The sequence below is a fragment of the Copidosoma floridanum genome, unplaced genomic scaffold (assembly GCF_036245765.1).
Source record: "Copidosoma floridanum isolate Cflo_tuat_1 unplaced genomic scaffold, Cflo_Japanese_pri ptg000029l, whole genome shotgun sequence".
In the NCBI taxonomy this organism is placed as follows: Eukaryota; Metazoa; Arthropoda; class Insecta; order Hymenoptera; family Encyrtidae; genus Copidosoma; species Copidosoma floridanum.
The window spans coordinates 5,671,440-5,693,723 of NW_028321906.1; the positions used below are offsets into that span (position 1 = coordinate 5,671,440).

Below are 22,284 nucleotides of genomic sequence, written 5' to 3' on the forward strand. Positions count from 1 at the left end.
ACGAAGAGACGGACTTTGATTTAAGTAGAAACAGCCGTGTACGCGCGTACACATTGACGTCACATCGAGCCGTGCTCTGAAGCTGAAATCAGGGAGGGGGGAGGGGGAGAAATGACAAACTAAGTAAGCATTGAAAAAAAACACCCGATGCAGCAGCATATACGAGAGTAATAGTCATGTAAAAAAACGAGCATCATCATCAACAACATATTAGTCGACATCGAGATACAGAGTAGGTGGCCGTGTTGGCCCTCGCTTCCGCCTAGATGAGGAGGTGGTGGTTTCGCGGAGAGGCAGCGTCGGCGCGACGAGAGGGAGAGGAATATATACGTCCACGCGCGTTCGGGTCTGTGGGTATATATACACGTACACACAGCAGCAGCACAGAGAGAGCATAGCTGGTGGGAGCCGCGAGAAAGAGGAGGAGGAGGAGGTGGTGGAAGAGGCAACGGCGCAGAGGAGCCTCTCCACCAGCACGGTGCACTGCACCTACGGCTACTACAGCGGCAACACGTATCTCTCTTGCCTAGTGTACCGTTGGCGCGCGCTCGCCTCTCGGCTATTGTATCACTCCATACACGTAACACGCGCGATATACGTAATACACGCATTTTTGCTTTTTTGTTTGTTTGTTTTTTTCGGCGCGTACGAAGCCGTGCCGGCACCTCTCTCTCGCGCGCGTTTTAATCATCCCCCTCTTTTTTTCCTCCCGTTCATTCATTCCCGGCTCATTCAGCCCCCCCCCCCCTACGCTCGTGTAACCCCCTCGGGCTTCTTCCCTTGTTATTCCCCACGGCAGAGCGGGGGACCGCTTTCGGCACCGGCGCCTCGCTCTCTCCACGCACACTTTTACGACCGACCCAACCTACTCCTCCCCCTTCGTCCTTGGCACTGCTCTCGCCTTAATTCCCTCCACCCGTCCACCCACTCGCCTGCTACACCTCTTTTTTTTCTCTCCCTACTGGAGTGCATTTCGGGCCGTCAGCCTCTGCTTCTTTTGCCCTGCTACGACTGAAACGTCGTCACGTGTGTTCGGGGTGTTTTGTTGTTGTTGTTGGTGGTTGTCGGCAAGTGTACTGTGTGTCAACTCGTTTAAATTATTGTGCCCCAAGGAAGATAAAGAATAAGATACGTCATCGATTTGAGACAAAAAAAAAAGTGTGATATATATATTACGTGGTACTTTTGAAGTACGAATTGTTGGAGGGGTTTGCCTGCCGACAGTGACTTTTGTGCACAATATATTGTATTATGACCACCGGCGACGCCCTGCTCGCGTCGCGCAGCCGAGGTGCAATAGTGTCGTCGCTTTGCTGAAAACACGAGGGAACGCTTATTCTGGTTATATACACATATATATCCAAGGGATCCGTGGTCCGTCAAAATTGCCAAAATTGAAGATTTATACTCGGAGGGCACGATGAGCGCTGACGGCATCGTCGGGGCTATCGCCATCAGTCTCTTTGGTATTTATTTATTTATTTGTTTGTTCAAATATATATTACACGTATTTGACGATTTATATTATTGCACGCGAATTGGCGTGAATGTACATATTTGTACGATGATAGAGATGTAGTGCGTTTCGTGATTGATTGATTTGATCGGTCTGTCGTAGGTGTGTCAAATTTTTTCGAAAGACAACACGAACAACATCAACGATAAACATAACGCATTGCGTGCCATTGTTAATCGCGCGTACGCGTTCCCATTGAATTTGCAATTAGTCGCGTTATGTATGCGCGTCCCGGAGATCGCTGAGATCGATCATTTTGAAGGATACCCTTGGTGCTCGCTTATCTACATGTCCATAAATACATACTTGTGGATAGATAGAGAGAGAGAGAGAGATGTCGAGCTGATGAAAAAATAAATATGCATGATCCAGTTGTAATGACTTGATGACTTGTTTCCTTCTTCGTTATTGCTCCTCTACATGGATCAACGTGGTGTTGGTGTACAATGTTAAGTATATAGAGGGTGCATACATATAACACTGGGACTACTTTTTTTTTCTACCTCAGCCCCGTACACAGTTTAAATAAAATTTTATCTTGATGAAGTACGAGTGATTCAAAAAGACTAAATAGAAACTTGATAATCTTCCCTGAAAACTGGGGAATACCTAAATATCTATGCATATAGGTGTACTCGACGTTGGGTACATAAGGCAATAATATTTCGAGACTTGGATAGATCATCTCGTATTTTCACTATAGATTTCAACAAATAATTGTTATTATTATAACCACGATCAACTTTCATATTTTACTGCTTAAATTATTGATAATAATTCTGAGTTGACATAAAAAAATCGCAGATAGTTGTTCGTCAAGTGACTCTTTAGAGAGTCTCAATTTAAAGTTTGACTTTAGAAAGAAAAAACAAAAAAAAATCATGTTCACCCAACTTTTGAACGAAATGCCCACCTTATTTAAATCATCCCTCTTTGAAGTATCTAATTCTAAAAAAAGTCTCGAGCCCATAACCTGCACTTATTTTCCCTAACGTACGATAAAAATCGATAAAAATATCGGAATTTTCCGCGATTGCAGCCCAACAATCGGCACTGCTCATACCGAGTAAATGCAGTAAAGTATACTTAACATCAACCCAGCGAATCGTGCTGTACAGTCGTCGTCTGCACGTGAATGACCGCGTGTGCAGCACCAACACACACCTTCACTCCGACTCGTCTTTCGCTGCTGTTACGATGTGTCGTCGCGTAAACGGCACACTCTTCCGTTATACGATGCTCTTTTTGGATCGCACACCGATTAGCAACGTCATAAACATGATTTACGTGTGGGCCCGCGAGCATCTTTTGCTCATAAGTAACATGGGATTGTTTAAAATAGTTGGGAGTCTCGTTCGTTTTGCTACTTGTCCAACTGGTAATAATACATAACGAATCTCGATGGTCGGGGGTTTACGAAAAATCTTGTACTTTTTTTCATCGGCGTTGAGATACGAGAAATCTACTTTCGCGTGACGTAAATGAATCGATTGAGCTCAAACCTCTGAGACAAAAGGCTCTTCATAATGCAAACGATGGAAGTACCAAGCCATTCTTTTACGTGTATATGTAAATCACAGAGCTCATCGAAAAACAAATGCAGAGCACTGACATACCAATGCTCGTATTTTCTGTGTACGAGGCACAAGTTGGATTTTTTTTTTTTTTCTCATTGCCAGGCCCAGTAGGTCAAATTTACGTAAATTTCCAACAAAAGTATAAAATAACAATACTTGGTTGTTGGTAATAGATTTATGTTATACTCATACTGTCGAAGCAATTGAGTTGCGCGAGGAAAAAATATACGCCGATGCTAATCAATGACCGAAACGGCACTTGAACATGTCTCATTTATGATCACGAAAATGTGGGTTACGTGCGTTGCAAACTCTTGCACGCCATAACAGTCTTCTAGCTCTTTTTGGTAGAAATTGTGTGGATCAAGCAATTAGTATACATTTGCAGGCTGACATGACTACTTATACCTACTCACTTGTTCGCGTCCAATCTGAACATAGCCGGTCAACAAAAAGCCTTCAGCTCAACAAATTGTGTTTGCTCATTGACACCGCAGTGTGAGTTGGAGGATTGTTTTTCCTATTGTTCGTGAAGAGTTGATTTCCACGGTATCGGTAGCTGACGTGTGATGATACGAGTTCGTACATTCATGCTTTTGATGGTGAAGAATGTCTTGATCCGAGTGTCGAAAAAGTCGTATCTTTGTGGGAAATGTTAATGCCTCGGAAGTACGGGCAAAAGGTATATTTGTAAAGCACATTTCGTTTTATTCGAGGGAGGAAAATTGTGTTTGCCGGGTCGAGGGGGAGGGTATAAGCAACTTCTCACATAAAAATTTAACAGCCACAGATCACGAACGAGGAGACCGTTCTACATCAAAACTTTATGTTCCTTGACATTAAATTGGTCATGTATTGTAAAAGTTTGCCCAGAGAGTGCACGCGCGCGTCATCAAAACTTTGTCACTGTAAAATGCCAAAAGTTGTTTTAAAATTAAAAACTTGTTTTTCAACGACATTTATATGTATACACACTCACACAAACGCATGATGCTCGAGCAGAGTACAAGATTTTATTGAAGAATGTTTGCTGCTGTTGCCAGCAGTGCCAGTTATGTATACAATCGTGTGTATTATTACGGTAGCGCTCGTGTAGGAAAGTTTCGTGCCGGTAATGATGTTGTTTGTACGGACGTAAATTTTCATTCCTCAGACATTTCTCTTTCATCTTTCTGCTTGTGCTCGCGCTGCCGGTAAGATTTTTAATTGCCCGAAAACTAACATTTATACGCGTTTAGATGGTTAAATTGATAGTTTATTTAATTTTATTTTGTCAAACAAAGATACGGGTAAAAATAAAAAGTACGAATTTGGTCTATATCGTTTTTACATGATTCGTGAATAGGTACTTGCTCGCAAAAAATATTCAGTTTTGCTGATACTCGTCGAATGAATGTGGGTTACTAAACTAGGCAATCAAAAGTACTTTACTAGATATTTGTTCAAATTTTTTGTCGATATCTAGGCGTGTATGTGGTTACACCTACTTTGTGTAAATCTGAATTATTTGAAGCATTTGGTGATGTTGGTAAAAAAACATTTTTATCCATGTATGAGAAATTTTCTCCTGGTATTTACTACACGCCATTAGCCAGCACCAAAACAATTTTATCCATCTCCGATCTTTGCAATGATGCACATCCAATATCCAAAGTATAATTAGAGCGTAAAACTTTATATCTATGTAACATCTATTTTCTAAACTTTTGCTATTTGTAGACGATCGCACAATTACATTTGTTGTGATTCAGTGGTAAAAAGATTGGCAAAAAGCCAGACATTATTTTCTATTTTAAAAGACGGGATAAAGAAGAGAAATGCGTTTTAGTATCCCTCTCACACTCTTTGGTCGAAGAAAACGATGTGCCACCAAATGAGAACACTGTATGAAATCCTGTAATGGTGAAACGAATTTAAAACGGCGAAATAATGATGATTTATTGCCACGATGGAGAGTAACTTAGAATCAACCCAGAATATAAATTATTGCCGAGAAAACTGTTGCGTCCAAGTCGATTTATGGCTGGAAAAATTTTATCTTTTTTTTTTTATTTTTTTTTTATTTTTTTACTGTATAGACTAGGCTGAATGTCTAAAAAAAAAAACTTTATTTAAACTGACGAAACGTGTACATTGACCTGTAAAAGAGTCTGATCGAGTGTTTACATTTCCAGGCAGCGAGAAGAAACGAAGAGACAGCTCGGACTCTAGCTACTCGTTGCTGAACGGTGAACTCGACGCGGCCAGAATGTTCGATCAGTACAGCTACAAGGTGAGTACTCGTCTTCTCTCCTTTTACAACATCGACGACGTCTATACCCGCGCTATTTTTCCTTCCCCCGTCTCTGCTTGACATTTTTTATTTGTCACTGTGTGCAATTTTTATAATCCCGCGCAAATCCTTCGAGAATCCCCATTGAAGTCGTTCACTTTGCACTTTGCGCTTATGCCGATGTTTTTCAGTTGAATGGTGTTACAATTTCTTCGCACTGGGAGGGGTTATTCTTTTATTTTTTTTCCTTTTGTAATAGTCATTGGATTTCCAATTTTTTTTTCTCACTACTTGCATGACGCTTCATCAACTTTATTGGTTATTTTTTTATCTTTAACAACAAATGAGGTTGGATTCAAATTGTTACAAGTCTTGACGAGGCATTGTGTGTGAATATATTATCTCCGTCCCCGATAAATTAATCGTTAAATCGCAGGGGCGGTCTATTAATATAAAAAATCGATGAGCGTGCAAAAATAAGACTCTGATCATTAATTTTATTTCAAAAGTCAGGGTTGCTTCTGCTTATCGATTACTCAGCTCAACTCCGAGCTCATCGATATTCTTTTTGTATCGATTGCGGAATAGCGCTGGAAATGCTTGTTTATTCAAGGTAAGTAAATATATATGTAACGAGGTGTTGGATGTTGGTGGTTGATCGGTTGATTCCATACGACCACTAGAAAATTATAATCGATAAACCATTGTTTGGATTTGATTTGAAAAGGTATGACTTGACTATTTTCAATGTCTAGTAGTTATTTGTTAAAGCGTTTGCCATAGACACGTTAAATGTATATGTTACGTCCAATCTATTTTGTACTTGAAAAAAAAAAAAAAAAAAAAATGTTCTAGTTCTAATATTTAGTATTGATTTATTGATGGCCTCGTTAATAATCAGGTCGGTCTACAGAACGCAATGTAAAACGTTATTCACCACATTACCATCACAACTAGTATTGATAACAATTCATGAACGTTTATAAGGATTATTAAAAACAAACCATTTTAAAGTTCCATTTTACGAAAATGCAATAAGTCTGTGGTTCGTAGCCAAATATTTTCTAAAGAAATCACTGCTGAGCTAAAACAAATGAATACAAAAGACGTCTTATGATGACAAAAATAATTTTAACAACAAACAAAGTATATTTGACAACAGATCTTGTAAAGAATTACGTCCGATTTTCAAAGTTTGTAATCACACTGTAAGCAAAGCGTTAAGTGAACACGTGATATGTTATAAGAAAATAAAATCCGTCGGTGGATATATTACTTGGGTTGTTCTTCAGCTCGAGAATACCCGATGTGTCTTTACACACTGCCAGAGTCAACATAACTCTGTACACAAAGCGTCGAGCTAAAAGAGTTCCCCCCATTAACCACATGCCTGACGTACGTGTTTCTCTTTGCTTCTCCCGAGTGTACATGTATGTATAGACACGCATGATAACTTAATGTATTGCTCTGCCGCTGATCAATGACCCTTACCTACCTACACTATAATGTAGCAGAGAAATGACTCGTGATCTGTGACAACTTATTCCCTGACTCGTTGAGTGAGTAATTTTGTTTTTTAATCGCCAAGCTGCAAATAATTGAACATTATCGTTTTTAGTCTTGGGCGATTACACGTGTACCGTTGATGTACCGTTACCATGTATACCTAATTTGCGCTTCGGCGGTTACATGCACGCGGTATGTAAAGTGCTCTCTTTTTTCTGCTTCGTGATTTTCCGCTTTTTTCCCCCCCGTGCACGTACACTATGTTTTTACTCGTTGCAAATAACATGTAACTACAGGTGATGTGCTAGAAATGCGGAATCATTGGGTCGTTTCAAAATAAAAAAATGTTTTGTAGATTAGGTACCTTCTGCGCGTTTTAAGTTATTTATTCAACGATATTGTTTATACATCTAACTCAAATGATTTGAGTTTTTTTTTTTTCGTTATGATTAGGGCAACGTAGTAATGGAAAATAATAATAATTAGGGTAGGGTCATAACCGAACAGTGAACTGCGACGTATGGCAGTTTGTTTCTTTTTTTTTTTTTTTTTTTTTTTTTTTTTTGTGTATATTATTTGTAGAGCATGATAATTCTAAAATCCGTAGTTACAAATAATTGATCCAATTAATTTTTTATTACGTTCGTATCTGCAACAAAAACTTGGTATTAAAGAGTTACACATGTTTCTATGTATTACAAAAACATTTTAGACTTTGACTTTTTTACGTAACGTGTTAGAGCATTGAAATATTTTGATATCGATAATCTTGTACAATTTATGTAAGAGTTAAATAAAAAAAAAAGCTTTAAGTTTATGTATAGTCAAAAATAGACGAAAGTTTGCTAATCAATGATAAGATACATATAATATTAAAAAAAATACGTATGAGCACTTGGGAGTTTATCGTCGTTGCCAGCCTTGATGTATAGTATGCATTATTTATCATTCTTAGCACAGAAATCTCTTGATTTAAAAATCCGCTGTAAAAGTTATTTATCTTATCAACTGTATTTTCAGCATGGAAAATTACACGAACAGATCTAAATGAAGAAAATTCCAAGTGCACATGAAAAACCGTAGTTTTCAAACTTGTTACTCCACCCAAAAAAAAAAAAAAAAAAAAGTTAAAACCATTACCAGCAGAACTCGTTTGGTTACCCAGCCAATGTCCCATTTTGTGCTAAGTCACTGAATATACCCTCGCAACGCACATGTAGGTTGCAGAAAAACTCCTTTTTTCGCTCCGTCTCTCCTTTTAAAACACCGAGTCTGGATGAGTTTCAGAAAATGCTCATCAAAATAGCTACTGGCAAAGTTTCAAAGTACGCCTCAACAACTCGAGCATTGTCTTTTTTTCCACATTTTACATTTTCCAGCCATTGCGGTTTTTTTAGTAATAAGTATAGTACTTCCCTGACGGATTTTGAATTCATAAGTATTCATCCATTGTTAGATCTATTAACTTTTTTGCATAAAATCTCCCAAAACAATTAATGATTATGTAAATACTAGAAATTACAATAATAATTTTTTTTTTAATTTTCGCCTCTTGAGATTAGTTTTGTTGTTAAAAAAAAAAAAAGTTGATTCTTCGTATTTTCCGATCGCCGAGATAGCAGACCGTTCCCTCACGCACAGATGCATCGACACACGGCAAGAGGAACCAACTCTCTGCGCACATATGTATAATACATGTGATCGCACAGTATGCAGATGCGCACGAAATTTACACTTGCCATATACGATTCCGGTGTCGTTTGTCGCATGTGCATACACTCAAGTATCGATCTCCATGGCTGTGTACAGTACAGTTGCGACACACACGCATCGCCGGTTTCAGGCCGTGTTGTTGTAAAAGCCAGTGGCAAGAGGAAGAAAAAGCTAGGGTTTTCTGGGTACTAAGATCTCGATCTTTCGCACGAAATCATTGGCGTGACAATTATTCTTTACGCTTATTTCTCCGGTGCTTTTAACGAGAGAAAAGTTTCTTTTCTATGAAAAAGCCCCCCCGTCGATGTGTATGTGTATTACTCAAGTCTCGAGCCATCGATTCAATCGACTTTTTCCTTTTGTTTTTCTTCATCGACTCTCTTGTTAATTGAAAATAAATATTGTAGTAGCACAGATGGCATTATTGAAAAAGCGAAACCGATCCGTCTTACGCTCCAAGACTAGACTTCGAGCGCGAAAACACGAGCCACGAGTCCAACTACATTAAAACGACCTTATTCATTTCTGACACTACTCTTTCCTCTTCTGCAGTAACCGACTTGTTTGCATTTGCAGCGTCGCGCAGTTTAAAATTAGATCCCCCTCCTCTCGCCCCTAATCTCGACTAAAAATAACTAAAATTTCTCAGGTTTTTTTTTTTTTTTTTTTTTTTATATAAAAAAAATTACCTTTGTATTACCGTGACTCGGTTAACCAATACGAATATGCGCGCAGCTTTGTATTCACTGCTGCACTGCACTCGGCACAGAAGTGCATAGATTAGAAAGCGCCGAGAAATCACGCTAAACGTTGACGAAATGCTTTCGAAACACGTGCCACCTCATTTTTCCCTATATGCTCACTGCCTCCCCCCCCCCCCCGTTTTCGCTATGCCATCGCGAGGTAATTAATAGCCTCAAGTTTTGCCGAGTTTGGGGTGGATGTAAATAATTGATTTACGTAACCCTCCCCGCGTGGAATCGCTTCGCTGTATAAACATCTACACACTTTTTCATAATATTTTAAATTCCGAGAGAAAGGTATTCCAAAAATGCTTTGGCAGTGATCCGTTGCGCAACTCATCTCGAGACTCATCTCCTCTCTGGAAAAAAAAAAAATACTCAGACCAATGAGCCTCGATTTAACAGAATCTCGCGAGAATCGCGCTAAACAAAAAATTCCTCCTCGACTAATGCCGGATTCTCATGCGATCGTTGCGATGCCATTTGGGTTACTGTAAATTTTCGCTAGTACAAATAGTTTTCCAAAAGCTGTCGGTGGGTTTCTAAACTTTCCATCGTCAACAGCTCTTCTTTCGCTCGATGTGTTTGCGCGAGCGCATTCCGCGATGAGATCGTATAGAAAGCCACCGCAACGTTTAGGGGGGGGGGGGGCACACACATACACACACGCGCACTCATTTGCTTTATTGCCCGTGTGACGTAATATCGGGCTGCTACGATCGTAATTCTCCTATTTAAATTGGCTCGTTTATTTTAGTTGGCAAAAAAAGAAGCCGAGAGAAAACGAAAGAGGGAGAAAAAAAAAGAAAGAACGAGAGACAAGAGCGGATAGCTATAAATATTGCACGCTCCCTGTAATTGCCCGCGAACGTGGATGTGTAGGCACGTGAAAGGCGGTCTTAATTTCTGAGATCGCGCGGTGTATAATTTTTTTTTTTTTTTTTTTCCTCTTTTCTTTCTTTCTAATTTAAGGGAAATAATACGTATGGTGCGATTGTTCATTACAGGTTTCTTTTTCGTTATTCTACTGCAGTCGTAGAAAGGTTAGATGAAAATTACATACACATTCAAATAATCGAGATTACGATCGTGGAAACGCACGCTTTTTTTTTGTAATGCCACACACGAGGATGGATTAAACACATGGTTGTATTTTATTGACGACTGAAACAAAAGACGAGAAAAAATGCTCAAAGTACTAACTATTTCACAATAAAATAACTCGATAATTTTAAGATAAATCGATAAAAAATTGCGTGTGTCCTTTGCAAAGATGAAGTAATATTTAGTCTTGATCGACTGTAGCATCGTCAGAGGCCTTTTACATCCCGACACTCTGAAAAGTAAATCAATTTCCACCAGAGCGGGTATACGTCCAAAATAGCCATACAGCTCTCTCTCTCTCTCTCTCTCTCTCTCTCTCTCTGACTTGCGAACTTTATCTCTCTCTCTCTCTCTCTCTCTCTCCCCCATTTCCGAAGCTCGAAGCACCACTGTACTCTTCGCGACTACACTATCCGTCTGAATCGAACCCCTCTTGTATTCTCCTCGCCTCCTCCTCGTAAATGTACTTTGAAAAGCACTTAAAGCGTCCTTTGAGAAAATAGTATTTGTCTGCCGCGGGAAAGGTATAAGTGTATATAATATACATCTGGAGCATTAGCTCACCCCTCGCTCTTAAAAAAACACACACATAAATACGCCTGCAAGTACATACGAACACATTTTATACATACATACAAATACGCTTATGTATATCTAAACAAATTCATCCTTGCACACACATAATATACTCACATTATCTTCCACCACTGCGTAAGGATGTGGTGATGTGCGCGCTCACTCGCTTGCAAATGCGATATTCGTGTCACGGTTCCGCGACGTCGAGGTATTACAATGATCAAAGGATCGCGTCTGTCAAAATTGTCGGATTTTCAGTCTTTCGTTTGTTTGTTTGTTTGTTTGTTTGTTTTTTTTTTTATCGAGCACAAGCGGTCAGTGGATTAATTTGATTAAAATTATTTACGTGTGTGCGCGTTTTTAACCAGTAACTTTTTTGTGTATAGACGCATGTAAAAGCTCAAAAAGGAAAAATCGATGGTTTTTAATTAAAAGCCAGTCCACCCACGTACGGGATCTGCGGATGAAACTTCGTTTCATTGATTAGAAAACAAAGAGAGAAGCACCGGATGAATAAATGCATCCGCGCAGCGAGCAATGGGTATAGCTCCGTGATCTCGTTTTCCGTCTGGTCTTTACGTGAGATTTCGGTCGCGTATCCTTAAGGGGATGTGAAAGTTACGTGCTGGAAATTCAAGGTAAAAGTATCAATAGCTCGGCTACGAAGAAATGCGCACATACCTACGTACGCTTCTACTTCCTCCAGTATATTTCAGGACCCTAAATCTATCACTTTAATTTGTTTAAAAAAAAAGAAAAACAACGTAATTTATTACTCGGCTACGTGTAAAATTTCAATTTTAAATACATTTATGTCTTGAGGTTGCAATACATATACACCTGGAGTAACGTTATATACGAAGTTTCGAGAGAACATTTACGGTCATTAAAGCTGATCTGTGCTTATACTTGCAAAAATACTAATCTCGAAAAATATGTATTCTAAACTCAAATAATAGGCATACAATAAAGTGTTGAGTATATTATGTTTTATTGTGCATTTTTTAGACTCGTTATTTCGTTTTCTTTGACAATTTCACTTACTATGTTATGTCTCCTTACCTGTTCTCGGTTAATTGCAACCTTTTTTTTGTCATTTAATTTAGTTACAATTCATGAACCCTAAATTTCCATCATGTCATTTAATCAAAAATATGTTACAATCAAAGGATACCAACATTCAGCGCATTTGAAAGATCAAAAGGAAGAAAAAACAGTGGTATTTCCTTCCCATGCAAATAATCGCGTGTTCTCTTAACATCACAGTTTATCGAAACCATAAATTTCTCATTGTTCTTCTGAAATATCATTTCATCATCAAAACTCAAATGCCACACACGTACATACACGCGCTCACGCAACTGAAGGTGTATGCTCCGCTTATACAACAACAACAGTGAGTACACATTACGTATAACGGAACAAGTCGGGTGGACTCGGCTTGCTATGTACACGTATTGAGTATACGCGCGTATGTAGTATGCGTGACGCAGATCATTGACTTATAATAGACGAGAGATAACACATTGACTCACGTATCGATTGGTATTTTTTTATTTTATCGTTTAAAATCGTTTGATCAATAATGAGCCATGAGAATTTGCGAAAACTGACAAACTGTCACACTTCTTCTTACATTGTCTTTTTACCTTCTGGGAGAGTAAAAAAAAAAAAAAAAAAAAAAAAAAAAAATGCAATTTGAAGGATACTTGTGGAACGCGTTATTTGGTCGATTGCCATCTCCCCCCAGAGCAGCCATTACGGCAGCGAATTTCCTTTCTCCCCTCCACGGTCAATCGTCTGGCTGGGATTCTCTCCCTTTTCGCGTTTTATCCTCTTACGCACGCCAGCGTCGATTAGGCCGATGTTCAATCTTTCGTGATATCATCCGCGTTTCAGCGTGTGTGCACGTGTATACGCGTGGGCATGGATTTTTCTTTTGTCTCGATGGTTTTTTTTTTTTTTTTTTTTTTCCTTCATATTACACGTCCGTCTGCCCCGGCGAAACAAAATAAAGCTCAAATTTTAGTTTCAAAGGGACCAGGAGGACGAATGAGCGCGAGATTGCCAAGGGCATGAAATAAAAATGCATTGAGCCGTGGAGGAAAGGAGAATGGAGAAATTAAAGCTTTTGCTGCTGCGCCGAGGGGGCAGACACATTGAGAAATTTGCTCGCCCCGTCCCTTTCCCACATTCATTTATTGCACATTTATTGTAGTACTTCTGTTGATTGCATGCACAGTCATTATTAAGTTTTATAATAAACTTGTACTGCTGATAAGTGGGTTTTTCCGAGTTTAGAGTTTTTTCGAATGATTCAATATTAAATTCATTGATTTGAAAAAAAAAAATAATAAATAAAATAAATGATAGATCGTCGAAAGCCTTAAAACAATTTTCATTATATTACCATAGATTAGTTGTTCGGAATAAGTGTGTGTAAGTGTATACTAACGAGGTATAGAGTATGGGCGCGAATCAAAAAACACTTGACGAAGAAGGATGAAAAGTTTCAAGTAAGTGACGGAGGAGCGGAGATGAGAAGAGTACTTATACATACATGGGATGCGGGAACTTGTTTCGGCTGCTCTTCAACTGCACCTCTGACAGCTCGTCCGTGCAAGAGTAGTCCTACGGGTGAATACATGTTGGCTAATAATATGTATGTATGCAAGGCTGTTGAGAGCACGTTTGAATTAGATTTTTTTTTTTTTTCATTTTATACAACGCGAAGATGAAATTAGGTTTGTATTGCGCAAACTACGTGAGTGATGAGTTTTCGAATTTAAATGGAAATCGGCCCACAATTGACACATTCGAGACGTAACGTAAAAATATTCGTTTTTAGTTACAAAATCCTTCATCACTCAAAAACATATTGCACTCCTTGATTGTCGCAAAATTGATGAGGGTGTGCTATGTTGGAAAACTTTAAACACAGGATAATCTACTTAATGGGTTTTCTAATGTTTTAATTTTGTTTACCATTTTTTGCTTTTTTTATTGTCAAAAGCCAGCCGTTGTTTTTAGTATAACCGTCTTACAATAATCATTCATACATAGGAAAGTTCAGAACAATACCTTGCAAGGGAGGGTAGTAGTGACAAAAAGTTTCGTACATCAACATATTTGGAGTTGAGGTAGTATAGTAAATATAATCATCAACAGTAAGTCTTTTACTAATGACCAGTTGTAATTCTTGATTTTTTGGGGCTGAGATAGAAAATCATCACGAACAACACCTTACACATTTTCTCGATATCTCCTCACCAAAAAAGTAATCCAATTAAAAAGACTCTATGATATGGCTATATCAATAATATTGGCCATAGACACACTTATAACACATAAATGAATGCATATAAAACCAATGTATGTAACGCGAAGGAGAAGCTATAGATACCCAATGTACTCCTCGAACGTCTACGATTAAGATCTTTGAGTAACACAGCTGGGTGCACTGAAGTTTCATGTCACCAATCAAGTGCAACATGTGTTGTTTCATTTTTTGCTCCGTTGGGCATGTTATATCAGTATGCAAATTGAAAATTCTTAGAAGATATTGATTTCAACATTCACAAGAATATGATATTGAGCTCGAGGAGCGCAACACTTCCTGAGAGTCTCGAGAGACACGTATAAAATCATCGCGACTCAATTTTCATTCCGTAAAGACTCGATTAACGGACCATCCGATCTGTTGAAAGATTTGACGTTTCCTAATTCAAATCATGACAGTCTGACACTTTGAAGTTTAATTTCACTTCACCGGGTAAGTATATGCATCAGCTGTATTTCTCTCCGTCACTTCCTCTCCGGTCCATCGACCTCCAAGATGAACTCGACGAGTCAGCAGTGTGACTCTTCTCGTACATACCTATACAAGGGCGACTCTTATCGAGCTACGTGCTTCAGGTCCACTATGTGATTGCATAAAGTACGTACAGGCATGTGCAAGGGTACACGAACAAGGGGCAGGTATAGATACCCTCAGTGCTGGAGCGGTGATAAGATTGCAATGGAGTTTTAAGATAAATGATGGAGTTTTAAGATAAATGATGACTCAATAATCCATTTTCTCTCTAGAGCTATTTGGTTGCATGGAAAAATGATGGTTACCATAAATTGTGCATTTGGTTCGCTCATTTAATCTTGTATAACTTATGTTCTTGTGCTCATAGTCCCCATAGTGCAATCAAATTTGACTTTGAAGTGGATACCGAAAAAGAAGAATAAAAAGAGGGGCTGAAAAAAAGGGATGAAACGAGAACGAAAGATTTAGAGCATAATGTATGTACCAAAGAGTGACAAAAATACAACAGCGTGTGTATGTATACGATGGCATGCAAGTATCGCAAAGGGGGAGATGGAACGAGTGGAGTAAGTTGGAATCGCTCGCGTTGTGCGAGTCAGATTACACGTACGATTCGTGTAATAATTGTGCAGCTTGCGGAACAACAAGAAATTCCAATTAGACGGTCGCGAGGGCGCGTTATTTATGAAGGGCATCCGTCAATGTTACTCACGTGCGAACGATTTTCTGTACGTGCGTGGTACAACAACAACGTGTTTTCCGCTTGCCCCGTGTGCCTCCTCGCTTTTGGAAAACTCGGCTGTGCGCGACGCACGTCACTCTCATACTGACTCCTATTGCACGCGCCATCAGTCGAACGGTTTTTTTTCTTTTATTCACCGATGCAGTGACTTCTTCGAGTTTTTTTTTTCTTGTACGTCATTTGACAGGTCTAGAAAGTTGTCGTTCTTGTTATCCGTCGAAAATCGGATACAAAGTTTGTTTTTTGCGGATGTCGAGTTTTGGGAATTTATATTGCTTTAAAGTGGCGTAAGTCATCCTTTGCTGTGAGTTTTAATTTTTTCTGACTCAGCACTAAATAGCTACGGAGAAACAAATTGAAAATTCGTTAATATATCTGACAGTGTGTCCCACTAGTGACAATCATGTTGTAGAGGCATAAATGTACAAAGGTAAGAAAAATTTAAAAAAAATGTTGCCAATCTGTTGTTTATTCTCTTAGATTCGATGATATTATGTATATGTATTTTTACCTATTTAATGCAATAAGATTAAACATCTTTTTAAATATTTGTGTGTTGGGAAAAAACAAATAAAGCTGTAGTGTCAATGCGTTGCATGCAAATTGGTAAAGAAACAAAGACCATCTGGGCGAAGAGGCAATTTATGAAAAGCCCTTTTATGCCCCTTTCAAATGGTACAAAGGCACGCGAGCAATTTGATGTGTCGAAAAATATTTTTACAATGGCACAAATGTTTTGCTGAATGCAATACTTGGATGAAATTGCAACAATAAATTTCCGAGGAAATAGGGCCGGAGAAGAAAGGGCAAAAAAAAAGGAGAATAAAGAAGTCGCTCGTTGCATTTTCACTTCAATGATTCATGACGGAAAATATTTACAACTATGGAATGCTCCGGCGCACGATATAAGACATTGAAATATTCTCCGTTTTCAGTGACATAAATTTTCATTTTACCTCGCCCCTCCCCCCCACCCCCTCAAACCTACCCTCGGGCTTCCAACCACCCCAACAGCAACGTTACCACTTTGTATGCTATGTGTATATGTAGTCTCCGTTGAAAATCTGGCGTTTACTTCTCATCTTTTGAAAAATGCATTTCATAAGTCTGGAAAAAGTTTTTCAATGCGATACAAGCAACAAATACGCAGTAAAAATACATTTCGAAAAAACAGATAAAAAAGAAAGTATGAGTATAGAAGAGACGAAGATAAAACGCGTGGGTGGTCGTCTCAGCGTATTGACGTTGAGACCTCGTGACCCATTTTTTGTTAATATAAGGGAAGAGGAAGTAGAGAGGGGAAGGGGGTAAGGGATCGGAACGTGCAGATTTTTCGCGAGTGCATATAACTTTTTACGAGTTTCTATATCTTTTTTCTTCTTTTTTTTTTTCTGTGTGTTGCAATCGAAATAAATGTGTTAAAAAATACGAGTCTTTAAAAAAAGTGGCATCATGAAGAGCGTATGCCTCATTATAGTATGTGCCCACTGCTTGTATATCACCTTCTACATTTCAACTTTACGTAAGTGTCACACTCTAAACCAAAACATTAAATTTTCAGGGTTCAAAGGACAAAATGTGCTATTTTCATCCTTTTGAAAAGAATAAAATAGTATTTTCGTACTTTTTAAAGAAGTAAACTTATTTTACACTTTTATAAAGAATAAACTTGTGAATTAAAACTTTCTTAAAAGACTATATTGAGTTTCATTCTTTCGTAAAGTACAAAAGATGGAATAAAATATAAGTTCTGTGATTTGGTCTTCTTCTGTCCAAATTTAATATTTTCGTTCGAAGTGTTGTAGTATCTAGGAGCCTCTCTATGAATATGTGTACAAAAATAAAAAAAATATTAGGAATAATTATTAATAAACTATACGTACATTTACAAACAGGCAGTATGTTAATCGTTATCGATCTCGATTAGCCAAGCCTACTTATAGCGATCGCGATAAAAGCGCGTATTAGAAAACAACTATTTGTCACTTATGCATCATGTATAATAATATATTTGTACTTTATAGAGGTTTCTAGATACTACAAAAATTTTCCTTACACTTCCAGCTCGTGGAATATCAGTTATCTTGGTTTTTTTCTTCTTTTTTTTTTTTATTTCCTGTACGTGAGCTGCAAATATATACTCACACGTTCAGCAAATACAAATGCGAATTGTGTTTTTCGGCTTACTCGTGTTACGCTGGCTAGGGGTTAGAAAGTGGAACAATTCGATTAATTACAAGCTATCTCCTCCTCCTCCTTTTTCTCTATCTTTCTGCGAATAGAAGAAAAGTTACACAAAGAGAGTACAAGCTTAACTTGCTCGGTATATTTTCTTGACGCGTATAGTTTATTTATTTCTTGTTTGTTTGTTTATAGCTATAGCTATTGGTGTTGTATACATTTACTAATTTTTATCTAACCTTTATCTGTAGATGGGCCTATTTACGAAGCTAAATTTGAAGAAAGACAATAGAAAGGAATGTTTAAGAAATGGAAAAATTGATTCGAGACGTGCAAAAATGAGCCTCGAGCGAATACAATGGGATCTTTGTAATACGTCAAAAGTGGTCTACACGCGTCAACACGCAATATCTCGCGTTGCTCTCGCACCATAGTATACGCGGATACACACGAACGGGCAAACTTTCTCTCCCATCCCACAAGCTGGTACTACACACCGCTACCACTGTACGAACATAATATATGTATTATATACTCGAGTATACAACATGATACACCACACAGTAGACTTTTTTTCGAATTCCTCGCGCTTGTTTGCCTATTTTCCTCCATCTCTCCTTCTCTGTGGTATTCGTATGTAAAATTGCGCATAAATGCCAAGGTATCTCGTTAATAATGCCTCGTACGGTATTTACTCTCTCTCTCTCTTTCTCTTGCTTTTTATTTTTTTTCCCCTTGTCTCTCCTTCTTTCCTCTCTTTCAGGCTGATAAACACTTTCTTGCTACGCATGTGTGTTTTCCCACTCCAAGGGTACAGTACACGCTCAGTGAAATCTCTATCTCGGCAAGAGCTGATGATTTGCCATTTATACCGCGGCAGCTGTATAAATTGCCAGGACACACGCACTTGTACGCGCAGCGTATCTGTAGATGCACGCTGACGACCGGACATTTTTCTCTCGGCTGATTTATTCGTTCATTTATTCGAAAAGCCAGTCTATTCGTCTCCCTCGAGATGCTATGCGTGGCTACACGTATACTCGTTGCATTAACTCGTATTTTAATAATAATATGTAAATTTAAAAGAAAAAAAAAAAAAAAAGAAAAACCACAATACTCTAGTGGTGTTGCTGCCATACTGTGTCTGAGCATACATCACTCTTCGAGCGAGAGCCGTGGACGAAATTTATAATTTTTTAGCACTGGACGGAAGCCAGCAATCTCTTTGTGCTCCCCTTCGTAGGTAACCCCCCCCCCCCGCCCGGGACGACGAAAAATGCATAAAAATTTATCGACGTATATACCGTGAAAAAAAGTCGTAAACTGCTCGCAATGTGTATAATCGATATCGCGTCGCCACGTCGCTTTGAAATAGCTTCGTTTTCCAAAGGATGACGCCAAAAAAGAGGAGAACAAACAGACAGGCAGACTATGGGAATAGGAGACGAAAGAAAAAGATGAATATTTGGAAATAGTGGGGAAAAAAAAAAAAAACGAGAGAGGGAATTGGAAAAAATAGAGCAAGAGAGGTTGTGGGTATAAGTCGATTTGTGAAAGTGGAATGGCAAGATGGCCGACGATGAATGGATTCCCTAGCGGCGACTGGCACTGTGTATGCGTTTGCACGTTAGCAAACATGCCTCGTTGTTGTGAAGCCCGTGTATTTGAATTAGATTTACTGTAACGCAAGAAGCAGTCTGGGATGAGAGTTTTTCTTTTCACGTCTAGTACTGTTAATACTTGAGATTGCTCGTGATGGATCGAGCCTGTGTTTTTGCATCGTGCTGATACTGAAATTTATCGTAATGTTGATTATTTTAATAAAACAATTAAAAGTATGTGCCATTGTAAATCGTTTACTTTTCAAAATGTTTTTTTACAAACAGTAAAATTGATACGTGTACGGTGATACATTTACAAATGACGGTGTGTGCATCACTACATCGATCGAGTACTATCGACTTTCGAGTTGCGCAATATTTTTATTTTATTGAAGAACAGCGTTGCATAACTATTGTTGTTCAGCTCTGAAAAATACTTGGACTTTTGTACACAACGCCGATTCCGTGAAATAAATTATGATGCAAAACACGCGAACGGCAGACAAAAATGAGAAAATTGTTGATTGAAATATAACCTTGGCTTGGATTGCTTGAGAAAATCTTGTATTGTAATTACTTGAGTGCAGAAACTAGCTTTGTTCGGACTAACGTTATTTTTCACTATTTTTTTCTGAGCGTTTATTCATGTATATACACGTGGAGTAAATATAACACGCCAATTATTATTATTATATTTTTTACTGGACTTATGTCGCGATGCACATGCTTTTAACTTTCGGTATTTTACTGGTTCAAATTTTCAAACAACAAAACTTTTTGATTGAGACTCCTTTCCTCCTGTCACTTTTGTAAAATATATATTTAGTTCAAATGGAAAAAAGTACATATGCATAGAGCGTGAGGGTACGAGAAAAATCAATACGTCAAATCACTTTTGCTCAGTGGCATAAAATATTTATAAGAAAAACCAGTAATGTATGCGCATCTACGTTCATGCCTTAAATATTTATACGCAATTTTAAAATTCATGAATTTTAATGGGTCACTTACACACGCGTGCCTAGTCTTTTAATGCTTATTTTTACATTAACGTCACGTACAAATGTTTTTTGGTTTATTTTTTTTTTTCTTCAAATTTTATTTTTTTTTATGATAATCAAAGTTTATTTTTGTATCGTCACAATGTCACTGCATGAATAGCTGTACGCGTTAGCCTCAAAACACGACGCAAAACTCTCCAACGTCCAGAAATATTTTCATTGTTCTTCCATCTCGTAAACACTTTTATCACCTCCTATTTATAACCTTTGTTATTTTCAATTTTTTTTTTTTTCTTTCTATTTCCAGCCTCCGTATTTCAAAAACTTCATTCAGAAAAACTCGAGCAACACAATAGGCAAAGTTGTTTTTTTTTTTTTTTTTTTTTTTTTTTATTCTGAAACACAAATCCCAAATGTTGCCATGGCACTGCAGTGTTGTTTGTCACGAAAGTCACCCGCATCATCTTTGACAAGATTTATTTATCCATATGGGCTTTTGTCCCCCTCGAGCCCTGCATCTGCGTCGACACATATTTTATCCAGTCTTTTCCCCGAATGAACTTCATACTCTACTCCAGAGCACGCGCATACAGCGCGATTCCCGTTTTGCTCGACAAAATCAAAGCAGGTAAGCAACTTTTCTACTCGCGTTCGTCCGACCAATCCCAAGGGAACGTATAGTAAAGTACGTCTTGTCATTAAAATATTTCAATAAGTCATCTCATTGCCCAGCCAAACAATTTACACGCGCATAACTACAAAACATCAGCCGTGAAACCATCCTCCACGCGCAGGATCCCGCTAAATGAGAAATCCTAATAGCCGCGCTGCTGAGTCGTCGCGGCTTTTTTTTTCTCAATTTACCGCAACTATAATTAGCACGGCACGGTATAGGTTCGTGCGTATACAAACGATGACTGGGCGCTCGTACTTCCCGTTCGATGGAATATACGTGTGCACGCGTGACTTTTGTCGATTCTGCCTAACGCATCCGAGAGCAGGGGATGAGCGAGGAATCCACGTATACGTGTTTTTACAATAGGGGAGGTCGAAGGAAATTGGATTTAGTTTGATTTAATAACTTATTCATGCAGAGAGAGTTTTGTCGATATTGCCTGCACTGTGTTTTATGTTCTTTCATCATACATATAGGCACATGTAATATATTTCTTCGGTCGCGGTGGGTATAAACGTGAAAATATTTTATTTCGCGTCGATGCAAATCAGTTGTTTGTTTTTGTTATCGTTTTGTAAAAGTGATTGAACATTTTTACGGGAAGGACGGCCGCGCGTTTGCAAAATTCGCGATTGAATCAACTTTGAATAAATACAATTATATAAACAACACGACCGTGGGGTATAATCTAAATATTCCCGAGTTGTACAAGCCATAATGCATTAATCACAGGAGTAGCAAGCGCGCATCTGCGACATCAAAAAAAAAGCAATAAAAAAACAGAAGGGTACAAGATAACGAGCACATCAGAAATCCATTCGAAGCATACAACACTCGGTTTGTTTTTTTTTTTTTTTTATTTATTTTTTTTTTTTTGTTCACAAACAAAGAGCACACCATTAACCCGCTGCGTCATTTGCTGCCGCAATTCCTTGTCTTTCTCATCCCTTCCCTTCTCCGATCTACTTTCGCGTTGCATGTATATATACATCCTCTTACCGGGTAATACCTACCCAGTTCGCCGAATGGAACAACAACTGGAACTAAAATAATAAAGCTTCGGCTGGGTATTTCGCGTTTCGCAATTATCCCTGTTGTGTTGCTGTTGCAACAGTCGTGGATGCATTACTAATGTTGCGCACTTCATTTTCCTTCTCCTTCTCGATACGAGATATACTCGTCATCGCGTAAAGGAGAGTATAAGGAAAAAGAAAAAAAATATGAAGTTCTAGAGTTACATCAGCCCCTGCTTTCTGGTTCAC

The 22,284-nt window shown here is 38.4% G+C and overlaps 1 protein-coding gene across 5 annotated transcripts in view; it reads left to right on the top strand.

Moving 5' to 3' along the window:
- LOC106641846 (TOX high mobility group box family member 4-B) overlaps positions 1-22,284 on the top strand; it is a 273,663-nt gene that overhangs the window by 40,495 nt on the left and 210,884 nt on the right. For 2 of the 5 annotated variants that reach the window (XM_014356395.2, XM_089596114.1), the window contains exons 1-2: positions 453-1,466; positions 5,268-5,365. In XM_014356395.2, the coding sequence (XP_014211881.2) occupies positions 1,421-1,466; positions 5,268-5,365 (144 nt within the window). In that variant the 5' untranslated portion in view covers positions 453-1,420. Of the gene's footprint in view, positions 1-452; positions 1,467-5,267; positions 5,366-22,284 lie in introns of those variants that run through there. The other 3 variants (XM_089596112.1, XM_089596113.1, XM_014356393.2) reach the window with 2 other exon arrangements.